The 16444-nt window shown below is 36.4% G+C and overlaps 1 protein-coding gene across 1 annotated transcript in view; it reads left to right on the forward strand.

Annotated features, from left to right (window-relative positions):
• Window positions 1–14876, forward strand: part of Grm3 (glutamate metabotropic receptor 3) — an 83143-nt gene extending 68267 nt beyond the window's left edge. The window contains exons 4-5 of the mRNA XM_048337880.1: window positions 1090–1264; window positions 14512–14876. Coding sequence (XP_048193837.1) covers window positions 1090–1264; window positions 14512–14585 — 249 coding nt within the window. The 3' untranslated portion in view covers window positions 14586–14876. The remainder of the gene's footprint in view (window positions 1–1089; window positions 1265–14511) is intronic.
• The last annotated feature ends 1568 nt before the right edge of the window (window positions 14877–16444 follow it).

Below are 16444 nucleotides of genomic sequence, written 5' to 3' on the forward strand. Positions count from 1 at the left end.
GAAAGGCCCTGTCTCAAAAAATAATAAGTAAATAAATAAATAAATAAAACTGAAACATTCTAAAGTTTTGTAGTCATGTGACTTCTCCAATTACTTGGTCTTAAATTGTCCTTGATTAGAGAGGAAGGTCAAAAATTTTAGAGCATTGAAAGTTATGTTATTTGGTAATAGAATTTGCCTAAAAGGTTTGAGAAGAGGAAAAAAATCCTAAATTATTCTAGAGTACCAATGTATCTTTGAGGATCTATACCAAGTGCTTACAAATCTGATATAAGAAATAGTTCCTATTTCCTTGTATTGAAAGTAATAAAACATATAGAGACCAGTGTGAAATTTTCCAGCAAATTTATAGGAACCAGAGCCGGGACAAGTAATAAAATATGAGATTATGGACAGTAAGGGCAAAAGAATGAGAAAGGAGAACATATCCTAATTCTAAGGTATACTAACAAAGCAGACAGAGAGAATGAAAATTCTGTGAAGGTTGAATTTTGCAAACCTAGAAAACACTAAGGTTCATGGTAAATAAATAATGCTATCAAATTCCAAAGAGATGTCAACAAAATATATAAAAGAAATAATAAAACAAAAAGGTTATTATGCCCCCCCCAAATATTGAGTAGAGAAATCAATTGTGGATTAATAAAGCCTCCAGCAGGAAAAGACATAGAAAATGTTCAAAGCCAAATTCGTTCTTAAGAATCAAGCCAGGTTCACTCACTGAAAACATCAGTATTCTGGCCATTTCATCACTGAATATTTGTTTCCCTACTTAGGATTCTGATTTCAGTGGTTCTGTATAAACATCTTCATACAAACTTAAAGAAAATAAACAAAATGCATGAAAAGTCTTGGAAAGCATTCAGGAGCAACCCACACAAGTGGTGCTCACTTAGACATCCTACACAGCTTCCGCGAATATCCCCAACGCAGAAGATCCAATTTAATTACTGTATTGATGTAGCCATAATAAGAACACAATTATAAGTGATTATAGGATTCTGCTGAGTCGTATTTCAGAGCTCTCTTTAGGTGACTACCTTACTGAATCTACAGCTGGACACTTAACTAGCTGATCTTCTCTTACAGGTACAAACGACAACCATGTGCATCTCCGTTAGCCTGAGTGGCTTCGTGGTCTTGGGCTGTTTGTTTGCCCCCAAAGTTCACATTGTCCTATTCCAACCCCAGAAGAATGTGGTAACACACAGACTGCACCTCAATAGGTTCAGTGTCAGCGGAACAGGGACCACATACTCTCAGTGTAAGTATACAACTTGTCACTGACCCTTTCACTCATAGCATCACAGTGAAAACCAGGCTGACAGAAACAGACAGCACAAGTCTGTCTCCATAAACCATCTCCATATAACTTTAAGAAGTACTAATTAATTCACAAAGCTCTTGACAGTTACTAGGCTGGCACTGAGGATATAGTGTAAGGCAGAAAAGTCAAAGTGTCTATGTAAAATACAGCAAGAAAGAAAACATTCAACTTATAATTATGGTTTTCGACTCTAAATAACCTAATCTTGTTCTACAATCACTTGCATGGGGCACCTTGTGCGAGGTCATAATAACACTGGATTACTGGCCTCAGTGTACTCCTATGACTCGAGGATTGGATGATATTGGTGTTTAGTAAGGTGCGTTCTATATGACACAGAGACTGGGGGAGGTCCATCGGAAAAATGAAAAGGGAAACCTGATCAAATTAGATGGAAGAGACTCCCTCCTACACACACACCTCCTTGAAGTCTAAAGGATCTTCCTTTAATGTGTTAGAACTTTTACAGCAAGAAAATCACTCATTTCTTCAGACTTTAAAGCATTTGGCCAAAATTGTCCTGTAAAACACACCTCAGAAAATGCTGCAACACATCTTCTGTTTTAATGACAGGGTATTTTTTTTTTCAGCTGAGAACCATATAAGAAGTGAGAGTGAACTGAAGGATGCTAAGATACTGCTCCAGTCCAAAGATCTCTCTCCTACTGGCTTGCAAATGTCTGAAACACCCTTTTAAAGAAACTGTGATTTAATTCTTTCAAGTTTTTTTTGTAAAGCACAAATATACCTGAAGGGTAGAGTCCCTTAAAGCCATGTTCAGTGAATTTATAGTGTGCATTAGGAAGGATTCACTGAAGAAAGGGTGAAAGGACAGTAGGGGAGTGGAGCTACAGAAGTGAGGGAGGCAGGAAGTGACAGAGACAAATGACTGCTTCACAATTTTGCCTTAAAGGGATTTTCAAAATAGCTCAGCATCACAGAGTGAGCAATCACATTAGTGCCCCAATTTTTTCAACTAAGATTTTGGCAGAGCTACTCTTCCCTAACCCACCCCCCCCCACACTCCCCACCAAGAAAACAGAGGCAAGACTAACAGCCTGGGAGTATGCGCTCAGTGAGGCACTATAGATATCATAGCTCCTCATTTGTAAGCAGCTGTAGGATGAAGACTTACTGTTTTTCCAGCTAAATTCCTAGATTTTACAATGGTCGAATCTCAGGATATGAGAAGACCTGTCAAAACATGAGAAACATGCATAGTTTTTAAGTAAACAGATCTCTTCATCAGTAGCCAATTACAACAGCTAATAGTCCAAACAAGAAAGAACTGCCAATAAATAATAAGAAACAACAATAGCTAATAGGAAGGATTGTTCCTATTTTATGAGAGTTTACTATATGCTGGGCATTGTGCTCTGTGGGGGTGGGGAGGCGCACGCACTCTATATTTCTTTATGTTCAAATGCTTTGAGGTAAAGAAACACAATCAAGGTCACATTTTTATAGTGCCTGAATTTGGTTTTAGGGTCAATACATCTGATTTCAAATCCAGTGCATCTAATCACTGCATCCTATAATGCTGCTTCCAGAATGCAAGCTGGGGGGAATTCCCATGATATATGGTTGTTGTTCTTTGTGGTGTCACAGGATAAACAAAGGGAAGATGACACAAATCCAGGAAAGACGTGTTACCCTCTGGGCCCTGTTAACAGTTCAAAGCCTTTTTCTTTCCTGGATAATTATTTATTTATTATCAAAGTGATGTACAGAGGGGTTACAGTTTCATATGTAAGGCACTGGGTACATTTCTTGTACAACTTGTTACCTCCTCCCTCATTTCCTCCCCTCCCTCTTTCCCTCTCCCCCCCCCCCCATGAGTTGTTCAGATGGTTTACACCAAATGATTTTGTAAGTATTGCTTTTGGAGTCATTTGTCTTTTTAACCTTTGTCCCTTGATTTTGACATTCCCTTTCTCTTCCCTAGTTCTAATACCAGTATATACAGTATTCAGAGTACTAAGATCAGATACAGTGATAGCGGGGGTAAAACCAGAGCCTTTTGTGGTTATTGGAACAATTTAATGATGTCAGTAAGTCTTCACAAACCTGTTCAAACCAGACCTTTGTGTCCAGAAATGGCAGCATTTTCTAATACTAATATCTAGTATCGATAATTCTGGAAGGCATAACAAGGGTACTCTGCTCAATTCCCTTCAGAAATTCAGAATTACCATTTACACAAAATTATCGTTCTGTAGGCACAACAGACCTGTTTAAACTGTTTGTCACTGGGCTATTTCAATAAGTGAAATTTTAAATAAATTCTCTTTCTTTAAAGAAAGAATAAATTCAGCCCTCATTATTTCATCAGTATTAATCTAATTAATTCAAGTCAATGAACAATATTATAAAATAGAATGAAGAGTTTGCATGATATCCCCATGCATTTCAAAATATGTAAGCAACAAACATACTCATCTAGTATTTATAATACTGTCTAATTTATTCAAAGTATTTTTATATTCGTGGGTTCATTTTATACCCATGAGAACCACATATCACAAGCTCTATTTTATAGATAAGAATATTGAGAATCGAAGTTACTTCTCAAGGATGCATAATGATTTAAGAGTCAAGAGTTGACCTTGTATTTCCTGACTTGCATTAAAAATTTTCCCATTTCAATCAAGCACTGTGTATACTATAATGACTAAGACAATGTCCCTAGACCATGGAGCTTAGTATCTAGGGCACTGTTTTGCATACTGTAGAGAAAAACACATTAATGGGTCATTAAATTTATTTACCATGTTTGACCAGCATTTTTCAAAAAGAAAAGAGAATTATCAAATAGCTTAGGGTACAGTTATATGCAACAAAGCTAAGTCATACAAGGTAAATTATGAAGATGGTACATGATAGATAGATAGATAGATAGATAGATAGATAGATAGATAGATAGATAGATAGATAGGGGTAGATAGTCAGACCAGTTTTAGATCAAATATATTTATTACTGTGAATCACAATCAACGAAATCTGGAAGTCTCAGGTCTGTAAGAACCATTTCTATGTGTGAACATGCTACTGACATACTGCCTTTAAGTCATTCATTTACTATCTTAGTACTCACTTCCTCCATTACATATTCAACTAAGTTCATATCCATTTCCTTCCAAGATACTAGAGAATATGTTGACTTATAAAAAGTATAAAAAAAAACCTTTAAACTACTCTGATTTCATTAAGCAGACCATAGGTTTTTCTTAGAATTGTACAGTCAACCCTCTGTATTTATATGTTTCAAAGAGTCTAATTTAACCAAATGCAAACGTTATATCTATACTGGACAGTATTACATAATAATTTTTCTTGTCACTATGCCCTAAAATAAAGTATGACAACTATGTCTATAGCATTACATTACATTAGCAGTATAAGTAATCTGGAGATGATTTAAAGACTGTATAGATTACATACTGATTTTGACTGACATTGGACTTACACTGTCCAGATGTAAAAAAGAATGCCATATATAGATATGGGTAGTCTAAGATAAGTACACAGGGGCTGGGGATATGGCCTAGTGGCAAGAGTGCTTGCCTCGCATACATGAAGCCCTGGGTTCAATTTCAGAGCACCACATATACAGAAAATGGCCAGAGGTGGCGCTGTGGCGCAAGTGGCAGAGAGCTAGCATTGAGCAAAAAGAAGCCAGGGACAGTACTCAGGCCCTGAGTCCAAGCCCCAGGACTGGCAAAAAAAAAAAAGATAAGTACACAAACTTATTTACTCCTGCATAACAAAATTCACCATAATCTAAGTAGCTTTTTCATGGTTTTGTCCATCATGAATTAAAGTGGCTGGGCTTGGCTGTTCATTTGCTTCACAAGGCATGGTTCATGGTTTTCTGTTGAGACTGAGCTGATTTTGAGGACTTCTTACAATTTTACTTTTTTCTTGGCCCCTTGGCCATAAGCCTATGGGCTCCATGGGCATGGAAATGAATATTGACCTGGACAAGAAACTCATACTCAATTACTGGTACTATATATACTTAAACATTCTGTGATAGAGCCTGCCCAGATTCAAGGGGAAAGAGACTATTTCTCAATTTATTTGTGGATATTTTTATAAGGCTATATTCTCCAAATCCTAGTCTAGTCCTTTACTCTTTTCAGGGATTAAGTGGCTTAGAATTGTCACATTAATTTCCAGTTCATTCTCTGGTAGATATATCACTTGGGAGCCTTGGTTGCCTCTTGGCAGCTGCTGAGGTGATTAATAGAAAAAAAAGCATTAGTATGGGTCCTTAATGCTAAGAAGTTTCCCCCAAAGTATGGAAAAGCAAGGCCAACCTCAGAAGCAGGCATAGACAAAGGAACATGGCAGAGGAAATCTTAGAAAACTCACCATTAGAACAATGTTTTCAGTTACTATGAACAAAATAGAAATGCAAGCTATGTCTGATTAATTATATACAATGGAAATTAGAATAAAAATGAATGAAACCTTAAACTCTTTCCCAGTAACTATGACCACGTCAACAGTTTCGAAATGTTTCTATACCTAATAATACTACTAATAATAATAACTTTGAAATGGATATTTCAAATGGATACTTAAGGATATTCTGATTCCTGTCATCTGGGGCAAAGACTAGAAATCTGGCTTATAATTGATAATCACCTGCTGTCTATGGAAAGCCTTCTAGGAACCCCATCACAACACACCTTTGAGTGTATCAACCACTAATAATGCAGGACAGAGAGGTCCTTTCACATGACCATCAGAGGAGAAGCAGGCACTGGCTTCACAGAGACTGTTATTCACTCGTCTGTTGCCACATGATGACTTTAGCTTTCGAGCTGCATTCTCACTCCAGATCATTCACTCCCAGGAAGGCATTTCCAGAACAGAAGCACCTGACCACCCAGTAACTATTTACTGAAAATAAGGCCAACATAACTGAGGCCACAGCATCCTAACTCATCCTTGCAATGCTGTCCCCACACCCACATACTTCATGAAAAATCTTTTGTACTCAGATGAAGAGAGGCCATTCTCTATTTTGTTCTGCTTAGAAGCAAAGGAGATCCTCAGAGCTGGTTCCTAAGGATAGGCAATCAAGAATGTATGATGGGAATGCAAGAGTGACTACATAAAATTGAAGGATATAGACATGAGGTTATGCTGCATAAAACCCTATAGGAGCCATTGAGGCCAGAAGGTTGGCATTCATATGGTTGGGATTAGTATAATTTCGGGATATGGGTTAGCAATAAAGTGCCCTCAGAATTATTATGTACTCAGATTTAGTCCTATGGGGATTGTGTTTCTCTTGCTCATAGCTATCATTCAAATGTATATGTCATTATCATTATGATCAGCCAAGAGGCTTCTTCTAACTAATGATGCAAAGATCTGGGTCCCTGTGGAGATATAGACAGATGGAGATTGATGTTTCCTTACTCAGAAAGTCACCGGTTTGGGTGAGTGATGTATGAACTGCTCAATCTCAACTAATAAAATTGTTTTTATTACAAAGACTTTTCACATTATAAAGTGAACATGATGATATAAAATATATCATTTGAATAGTCTTCCAAAGTCATGATATGATTGATTTCTGGAGCTCCAGCAACAGAAACAGACACATGTACCCAAGACTATGTGCTCAGACCAAGCCTTTGAAGACACCCTAGTAAGCAGAGATCAAGCTATTGCAGAAGGCTAAACATGACTTTATAAAAGAAAAAATAGTATCCATTTCTTCTCTATATTGTAAGTACAGAAAAATAGCATCATTTGCCTACACTACGAGTTCGGGGAGTCTCATAATGACACTATGTATGAGCCTGGACAAGAAAATTAACAAGTTATTTTGTAACACACACTGAAATTACAGTCTTCCTCACCACAAGGAAGAGTATATTATGAACATATATCTTCAGTGGACAAGGAGGGGGAGCATAGAGCATTTAGAGAGTTAAACCTTCTGCTTCTAGGCAGAACATATCAAATAGATCCAACTCACATCAATGTCAATCCATTTTTCCCCTTTAAAAAGCCCACAACATTCCCAAGAATCTGACTCCATTTTTTTTTACTTTCTCTCTCATTAGTAATTGGAGAATAGTCCCCAGGCATAACAGGAAACCTTACAAGTATTAGAGGATTTCCCTTCCTCTATTTAGCATTGCCATTTGACATGTCTCACAAATATTTTCCAACCTTTCAATTATTTTCCCTTTATGTCCCATCATTTGCTAGGTTTTCCCCAAGCAAATAGAGTCCACTTTCTATAATAACAGAGACCACGGAAACTGGAGCTGGAAAGGCTGGCTAAGGATCATTTATTCTAATAACTACATTTCCAAGAGAGAAAAACAGGGCCCTAGCTATAAGATATTTAAGGAATTTGGAAACTGAAGTCATAAATAACACTCTCAAATACTGCTAGATGATTCCCTTAGCTTCTCTTAAGTTTGCCTCAGCCCAGTTACAAAATTCAGCTCAGTGACTATTCTGACCATGAAAATCTTAGCATCTATTAAAATCAATTATTTTGTTAAGTTAAAAGTTTTTGGAGTTCCACACCAGAATGAATCTCATTCTATCAACATGGTTTCCACTTGTGTTTCCTCCATATATGTTATGTTCAATGGTAAAATTCTTTTCCATAATAGACTATTACACAGAGCTATTCACAATGCTTTCCGACAAATGTAATTTGATAAAGATAAATAATAGGATGTTACTAGTAGTGCCTGGCTACATGTTTCCGTTAAAAACATTCTTTCACTCATTATATGATCCTCTAAAAGCAAGTACTACTTTCTTGAATTGACAATGCATATTCCACCCTCTGTGCTACATATTTGAAAAGGATACAACAGATTTCCTGGAGTTCAATATTATATGAGAAAGATCTATTGTTAAACACATTTTCATATGACACTAAATTTGTTAGATATTCTTTGGAACATTGAGCCATGCTCAGAATTATGTGGTAATGCTAACTTCAAAAAGAAAATATACATTTATACTCTATTGTCCATTCTTTAGTTTTATATCTTCAATACCTTAGAACAAAGTCACCACAAGGCTTAACACATCAATTTATTGTATTCAACTTTTTTCCCTTTCATTTCCTAAATGGGGAAATTTCTGTCTCTACAGAACATGAAAAACTTATAAATCTGGTCATGAAGAAAAGAAAATCTGTACTCTTGATGCTGGTCATTCCTACTGAGCCAGTGGACGAACACAAACCAACAAACTAATGCATAATGTATCAAGTATTGAAAACTGATGTGGAGAAAGTCATTTAATAAATGGGCAAGTTAATCATAATGAGGATAGCAAGAATTAGCATTTTTTATAGTTTTGCAAGACAAGAAGGAAATGGTGGAAGTGAATCTGATAAAAAGATATTTTAAGCAGAGGAAAGAGCAGATGTACATGCCAGCTATGGGAAGGACACAAACAAGGCCAGTGTGGTTAGAAGAAAATGAATATGGCAAAAGTGAGAGCAGACATAAAGCAAATCATGTACAACTTTGAAAGTCATTGGAAAGACATTCACTTTTCAATTGAAAGAAGTGGGAAAGCACTAGGGAGGTTTCATCAGAGAGCAAGTCTAGTCTGGCCTTCAGAGAATCATTGTGACTTTGCAGGAAGACTATAACACAGGTAGAAGGCAAAGGGATCGCTACTGTATGGTCTGGCTCATAATGTGCTTAGAAGCTGTATATAATTTGAAGGTGAAGCTAATGGGAATAATTCCATCAGAAAGGAAGACTGATGCATGACATAACTTCATTACCATTTAACACTTTCAGCTTCAAGCTTTGATCCCTAGGCATATACCTCCCATTACTTAGAGCCTCAGAATGAGGAGCTTTCCTCCTTCAATGAATTTCTATGCATATTTGGTTAGAAAAGAAGGTTCCTGGCTAATGGGGTGGGAAAAATGCAGAATCAGTAAAATAGTACAAAATCAATTGAATCCTTTCATTTACCAGTTATCTACTGGATGTCAAATTTATCCAAAAGTGAGGAAAGAGTAAAAAGACATGATTGAAAAGACATCCTGTAGCAACAGGAAATGAAATAGTTTAAAACTAAGTGACATTTCTCCAGACTTTATAATAAGTTGTATTGTAGGTCACAAGAAGAAATCTTTCTTTTCATATAGTTCCAACTATACAAAACTATTTAGAGACTAGATCTTGGATCTGTCCACTTTTATTTCATAGGGTATCAAATAAAATTTCACCTCAATGTATTGTTAATAGCTAAAGACCATTACTTGAATCATAAAGAGGAAACAACTTCTAAAATTTCAGTTCATATGTCTTGTTTCTGTTTTTTTGAGACAGTCTATGTAGCTCAGGCTGGATTTACCATCTACCTTAGGGTCTAGGTTTATAAGCATTCATCCCTATTCTCAGCACATCTGTCTTAATCATGCATTTTCTGTGACGTCTCTGATATCGCAAGACTACTAACCAGAGTATTTAATACCACCATCTTCTCAGATAACATTAATTACCATATGAAATTCCTCTGAAATGGGACAGGTAAAATTAGGATGATTAATAAGAAAACAATCTACATAACAAACTAGGAAGGCTGGGCAACATGCAGCTGCTTGATATTTAGGCATTCCACTACAGTAATACTAGTATATCTAAACAAGCAAATATTCTGGGAATAATTATTTGGGGCCAGTAGGAGTAAGGAAATGGAATAGATGGAGAAAGACAGGAATGTCTGTTCTTTTCTAATGTTTTAAATTTTTTGAGTGTGATGTATTACAAAGTTACAATAAAACTCTGATTCTGAGGCACAAGTCTCAGTCACTAGATTATGAGACTAGGAACCTGCAAGAATCTATTAAATGTGTTTAGCATTGATTGATAGCCCAGTTACCTGAGAAAAAGTAACCATTTTCTCCAAACCCTGACCAATCTGAGCATTACTACTCCAAGTGAAGTGGATTTCACAGAGCGAGACAAAGCTGCCACTTGGGTGCATTGATCTCCAATGCTTCACTAAATCTATTAAGTAAACCATGCCTTTTCATGTGTGAATTGCCCTTTTGTGATCAATAGTGAAAGTTAGGGGATCTATTTCAACTATCTTTAGTTTTCACTTTGAATGACTAAAATCACCCACCTAGGCCTAGAGTAACTAACAGCTTCTGCACCCTCCAGCCCTAGCAAAGCCAAAAATAAGCCTGTACATATCACATTTCCAACAGAAAGGATGATTATAAAAATCTGCTTAACCGCACTTATGAAAATGGGCCAAACTTACACCATTAAAAGATTCTCATGAGAATTTCATCAGAATAAGAGCGAAAGCCCCTCACACACACACACACACACGCACACACACACACTTACACAAGTTCTTTGCACTTCCATATATTTTACTACCTTGGGGCCTAACAGATGAACCAATATGGAAGACACACATGAAATATTTATTAAAAGCAAAGTAATTGAGATAGCAAATTCATAGAACAATAATTTCCTCTACTATATTCAGTAGCATATGCAAAAATGAGGATTTTTTTACATAATAGAAAGCACTGATAATAGCTAGAGATGAGACAATAAAAGGCAGGAAAACACAGTTACAGTTCCTTTCAACACACTAAAGAGTGCTTATGGCAGAAAGTACCTGTAGAAAGAGATTTGTAGGTATTTTTGCTGCTGTTATGTCTTTGGAGACCTTTAATTGGTATTATCTCCCTCACAAGGCATTTAGACATTCTGACATAAACCATTCCCTTTAACATCCTTATGGAGCAGGTAGAAGGTGCAAAGTTCCATAAACTTACATCGTGATCTCCATGGGGTGTATGTAGATGAGTTTTAAGTCATGCAGCTACTTTTGGAGCCACTGCAGTTCTTGCCTAGTCAAAATTTTTAAGAAATTGGAATGAAGCAGACAAATCAATTCTAAAATTGCACATCAAAGAATACCGTTATATTAAGTTCCACAAGAGGAGGGGAATAGCAGAGTAGGCTTCTGATTCAATGTCAAGAAATGGAGGTAGAGAGGGTATTAGACTGGTTCACACGAATACACACCAGCCCTTTGTTCTCCTTGATTTATCCCCATGACACATCACTCCTCCTCAATCTGAGAAAATGAAAAACCTGCCCAGAAATAATAAAACTTGATCCTGGAAAAGATAAAGGGATTAGTCAAAATGTCAGAGGCAGCATGCCTGCCATGGGAAGCTTGCAGCCTGCTTCAGTTCTCTTTGCAAGGGTAGTTGATACTCATTCCCTCAATGTGACTTGAGAAAGCAAAAAATCCTACTTGCCCCCCAAACAAAGCTTCCTTCCCAAAGCAGACCACTTCCTTCTTTTCTTAAAACATCCATTGGCTTGCATGTTCTTTGAAAAATATATTCTTAAATGATCATTCAGGAAATATTTCGAGATCTTTTTGTGGCCAGCCCTAGAGATTAATAATGCAAAAGACACTTAATGCTGCTGTATATTTCTGATCAGTAGTGTAGCTTGTAACAAAAAAATAATAAGCAAGAAAAAGTCAGGCAGCAAACGGGCTAAAATATGTTTTAAAAATGGATGGTGTGACAGCAAGAAACTTGTTAAGATTCGGTGGGCTGATGACAGATTTTCTGAGAAGGTGAAATTTCAGATGTGGATAACAAGGAGGAGCCAAATGTGTGATGATCACAGAGAAGAACATTCCTGGCAGAGCCAGAGGCTACTGTAAAGGAACTTGGTTCCTTTACAAAGAAACAAACTTGTTGGACAACAAAGGCAAAGGGGAGAGAACAGGTACAGAATATAGTGAACACACAGAGAGGCATAGACCAAATCCTACTGGGTTTCTTAGGCTAAGGGAGAGAATTTAAAGACAAACTACTGGCGGCTTGTTGGTAAATGATTTGTATTTGAAATATAGCCACCCCTTGGAATACAAAGGGCAATTGTTAGAGGACCATCATTTTCATTTCCTTGTGGGTTTCCAAATCCATAGATGTTCATGTCTCTCATATAAAATGGTATCATGCTTGCCTATGCTCCCATATACTTTAGATCATGTCTAAATGACTTGTAATAATACAATGTACATGCTATGTGAATAATTGCTATACTATGCTGTTAAGGGAACAATGCAAGGGAAGTCTGTAGATATTCAGGACCCATAGTTTTCTGCATATTTTCAATACATGATCGGTTGATCTGTGATGCACAAGGCTGACTGTGGTCTCACTGCTGAAGAGAACATATATCACTGGGAGACCTGAGTGTTAGTGAAGATGCCTGTGATACAGGCTGCTGCAATACTCAGGATAAAGGTAATGTTGCAGTGTGATGGATGCAGCAATGAAATAGGTGGATATAGAGATAGAACTAGTTGAGCCTGATGATGGTGTTGTTTGACCTGTGGGGAAAGGACAAAAAAAAAATAGAGTACTGATTTTAGACTTCTGGTGTGGGAAACTTACTGAGTAAAGGAAAGCTATGTGCGACAAGTTAAAAAACTGGGAGTTCTGCTTTGGACATTGATTTTTGAAATGCCCAGTAGTAAGCATCCATTTGAAGACACCAAATATACTGCTGCATACAAGGGCTGCAGAAAAAGCACATTCTGGATGTCATACAGTGCTTGTCTACATTTCCATTGATTTGGGTTTTAAACATTCCTTTCCTTTTCTCTTTATCATACCTTATCCAGCTTTAATGATGCTGGGATTATATAAATCATATGAAAATGATTTGAAAGAATCAATTAAACTCTTCACTCACAAAGTTATTTGTGAGCCATTTTCTATCAAGTATTTTCCTGGCTCTCTCTCTGTTAAAATATTCTTAATTGTAGACAGTTCGGAAAATGTAGCTTATACCATTCTTTTCCTGTTAATGGAGTCATATTTGAAAGAAAATTGAGCATGGTCCTAACAAAGCTAAAAGGAAAACATTCTCAAAAGAGTATTTCATATGATTCCAGTCATTTTAGGCAGCTACAAATACTGGATTTCAGAGGTTTTCCTCACACTGGTATGCAAATTACAAATATGAATGATCTCTAGTTTCTCTAGTACTAGACCACCCAAAACCTTCAGTGCCCAGAATATAGTGAAAATTTTCCTATTGGATGATGCATAATCTCAAATCACACAATTTCTTTGTATCATCTAATAGAGAAATTCCTGTGAAAATGCAATTTTATGGAGTAAGAATATACTTTAGCATGAATTTAGTTCACATGTTCTTTAAGAATTGGGCATATGACAGGTGTGTTTGATCTGGGCTGTAGTCAGGCAGATCAGCTTCTGCAAGTCAAAGTATGTCCCCACACATAGGCCTAAGGATGCAGAGAGATCTTAGAGGTAAAGTCAAGTCACCACATCAACTTACTCTCTTGATGTCATGGTTTCATCCCAAGGAGAATTGGATTCATTTCTTTTGTCCTTATATAGTAAAATAAATACAATTAATCTAGACCTAGGTTTCACATAAAAGCAAAGCTTTGTCAGTATTTTAATAGTTTAAAATTGCATCTGGTAAGACTACCATAAAAACAATAAATCTACATACCCATAATGTGTACAGTGTGACACTATTATCACTACTGGCATTAACCAGGGCATCATCATTTTGGAATGCTTTCTGAGAACTATTAAGAAATTGAAATTCTTGACACCCCAACCTTCACCAGTGTTTTCACTAAGATTATGCAACCTAAACAATAAAATTACATCAAACCATCCTCTGAGGCTGTTGAGTTCACAGATGACTCATGGGACCATGGAAGAGTTATCTCTGTCCAGAAAGAACTAAACTAATTAAAGGTATTGAAAACAAGAAATAATTTAACAAGCTATAAGAAAATTGCAGAAAGCTTTCAGTGTAGCACATTGTATTTTAACCAGTTTATTGATTATCCACAATCTTCTCAATTCCACAGAGACTGCTTCCAGCCATGATTATGCTTATAATTCTCTTAAGAGTTGACATGAGTGGAAGTACATTCCAGGACACAAACTAATCTTAGGCAGAAAATATTAAGAAAGTTGCCTTACTACAGCCTTAAGCCATGTAGCATAATTCTAACTTCAAGTTGAAATGAGTTTTTCACTTCATTGTAACCAGTGTCTGGGATTCTCTATGCCCTTACCTGTACAGCCTATGTAACTGAGTTTTCTATCTCATTTTGTTTTGCAGCCTCTGCAAGCACGTATGTTCCAACAGTGTGCAATGGGCGGGAAGTCCTGGACTCCACCACTTCATCTCTGTGATTGTGATTTTGAAGTTCAGTTCTTGTGTTTTTAGACTGTTAGACAAAGTGCGCGTGTGCAGCTCCACAATATGGGAACAGAGCAAAAGAACAAACCTAGTACCTTTTTTTAGAAACAGTATGATAAATTATTTTTGAGGACTGTACAGTATATAGTGATGTGCTAGAACTTTCTAGGCTAATTTTAGTGCCCGTATTACTAATAATTCCCCCTTAGAATATGGAAATAACCATTGTTTACAGAGCTGAGCATTGGTGACAGGGTCTGACAAGGTCAGTCTACTAAAAATAAGTAAATAAATATGGTGGCAATATTAGGTAACTTTTTTTCCTATGAAGTTTTTGTAGGTTCTTGTTGTAACTAATTTAGAATGAGTTTCTATGTTGTATATTAAAGTTACATTATGTGTAACAGATTGTTTTTCTTGGTATAAAAATAAGAAGCATCTGTATTAATGTAAAGATATTGGGAATAAAACCTTCAAGGTTTTTGAGCATGGTGGATAATGGTTTGTCCTTTTTGGATTGCTGAAAGGTAATATGAATGTGTGGGCTTTGGAAGGAAGTGCCTCACTCTTCCCTTGACACCCTGACTCACTCTGAACTCAAGCTGTGACCTTGCCAGGGAGTGGTAGGCAGATATATACTCCTTTAATGGTTGCAATGAGCAAAAAAAAAAATGACTGGAAGTGACACTATGATGATTATAATTGTGTGTAAAACCAATCTCTATGTACCACAGCTCAGTATTACCCAACTGAGGCAATAAAAACAGTTTCTATATCCTGAACACATATGCTGTGGCTGCAAAGAATGTATGATAAGTCTGATTTCCAATGTCAAACTTAATTAATAGGAGAAAGACTGGAAAGTTTCTGTTATTCAATTTGTAAGTCTCTCTCAACATTTATACACAATATCCTGACAATAAAATGCAGGATATCTTATTTTTCCAATGCTTTTCCCAAGTCTCTGTGACAATACTCAGGCACACAGGCTTGTCACTAAATTAAGTATTTTATGGCTCTAAAAAAAAAAAAAAGGAGAAAACAGAGAAAGTGTAGGTAAGCTAAAATTGGTTTCTTCTTAGGTACTCTCCTATTTCTGTCAACTTTTTAGTCACAAAGCATTTATGAGTATAAAAGATTGACCAAAAACACACCTAAATGCAATATTTGCCAGGCACCATGAACAAAATATGTGTTGGTTTTTGTAGCTAATGTAAAAAATTACCACAAACTATGTGGACTAAAAAGAAATATTTACCCTGTCATAGTTTCTGTAGATTAGAAATATGAACTAAGGTGATGACAAGGACATAGAGCCACCTAAACTTCAAGGAAAAATGCACTCTATACTTTTCTGGCTACCAACTTCTTTGGCTTATGATATTACGCCAGTCTCTGCTTCCATCTTCACATCATTTTTTCCAGTACTGGTCTTGCTCTCTCTCTGTGTCTTTTAAAAGGACACAAGTCATTCGAGTTAGCACAACATAGATAATCTGGAATGACCTCATCTCAACATTCTTACTTATATCTTAAAAGTCCCTTTCACAAATAAAGTAATTGCCTTGTGGTCCAGGGGATTAGGAGGTGGACATATACATACATATATTTAGAAACCACTATTAATCCCATACAAAAGATGAATAAGATGCAGTTACTCAATTTAAAAATCATAAGGACCAGAAAACAATTTAATGAGCTGATTGGGACAAAGAAGATAAGTAAGAAAGAATGGAAGAGCTATGATAAGACTTACAGGCTAACTATAAAGGGCTTGAAATTAGCAATATATACTATTTTTAAGTGTGTATGTGTGTCACTATTATGGCTTGAATTCAGGCTCTTGTACACT

Source organism: Perognathus longimembris, chromosome 2, assembly GCF_023159225.1.
Source record: "Perognathus longimembris pacificus isolate PPM17 chromosome 2, ASM2315922v1, whole genome shotgun sequence".
NCBI lineage: Eukaryota > Metazoa > Chordata > Mammalia > Rodentia > Heteromyidae > Perognathus > Perognathus longimembris.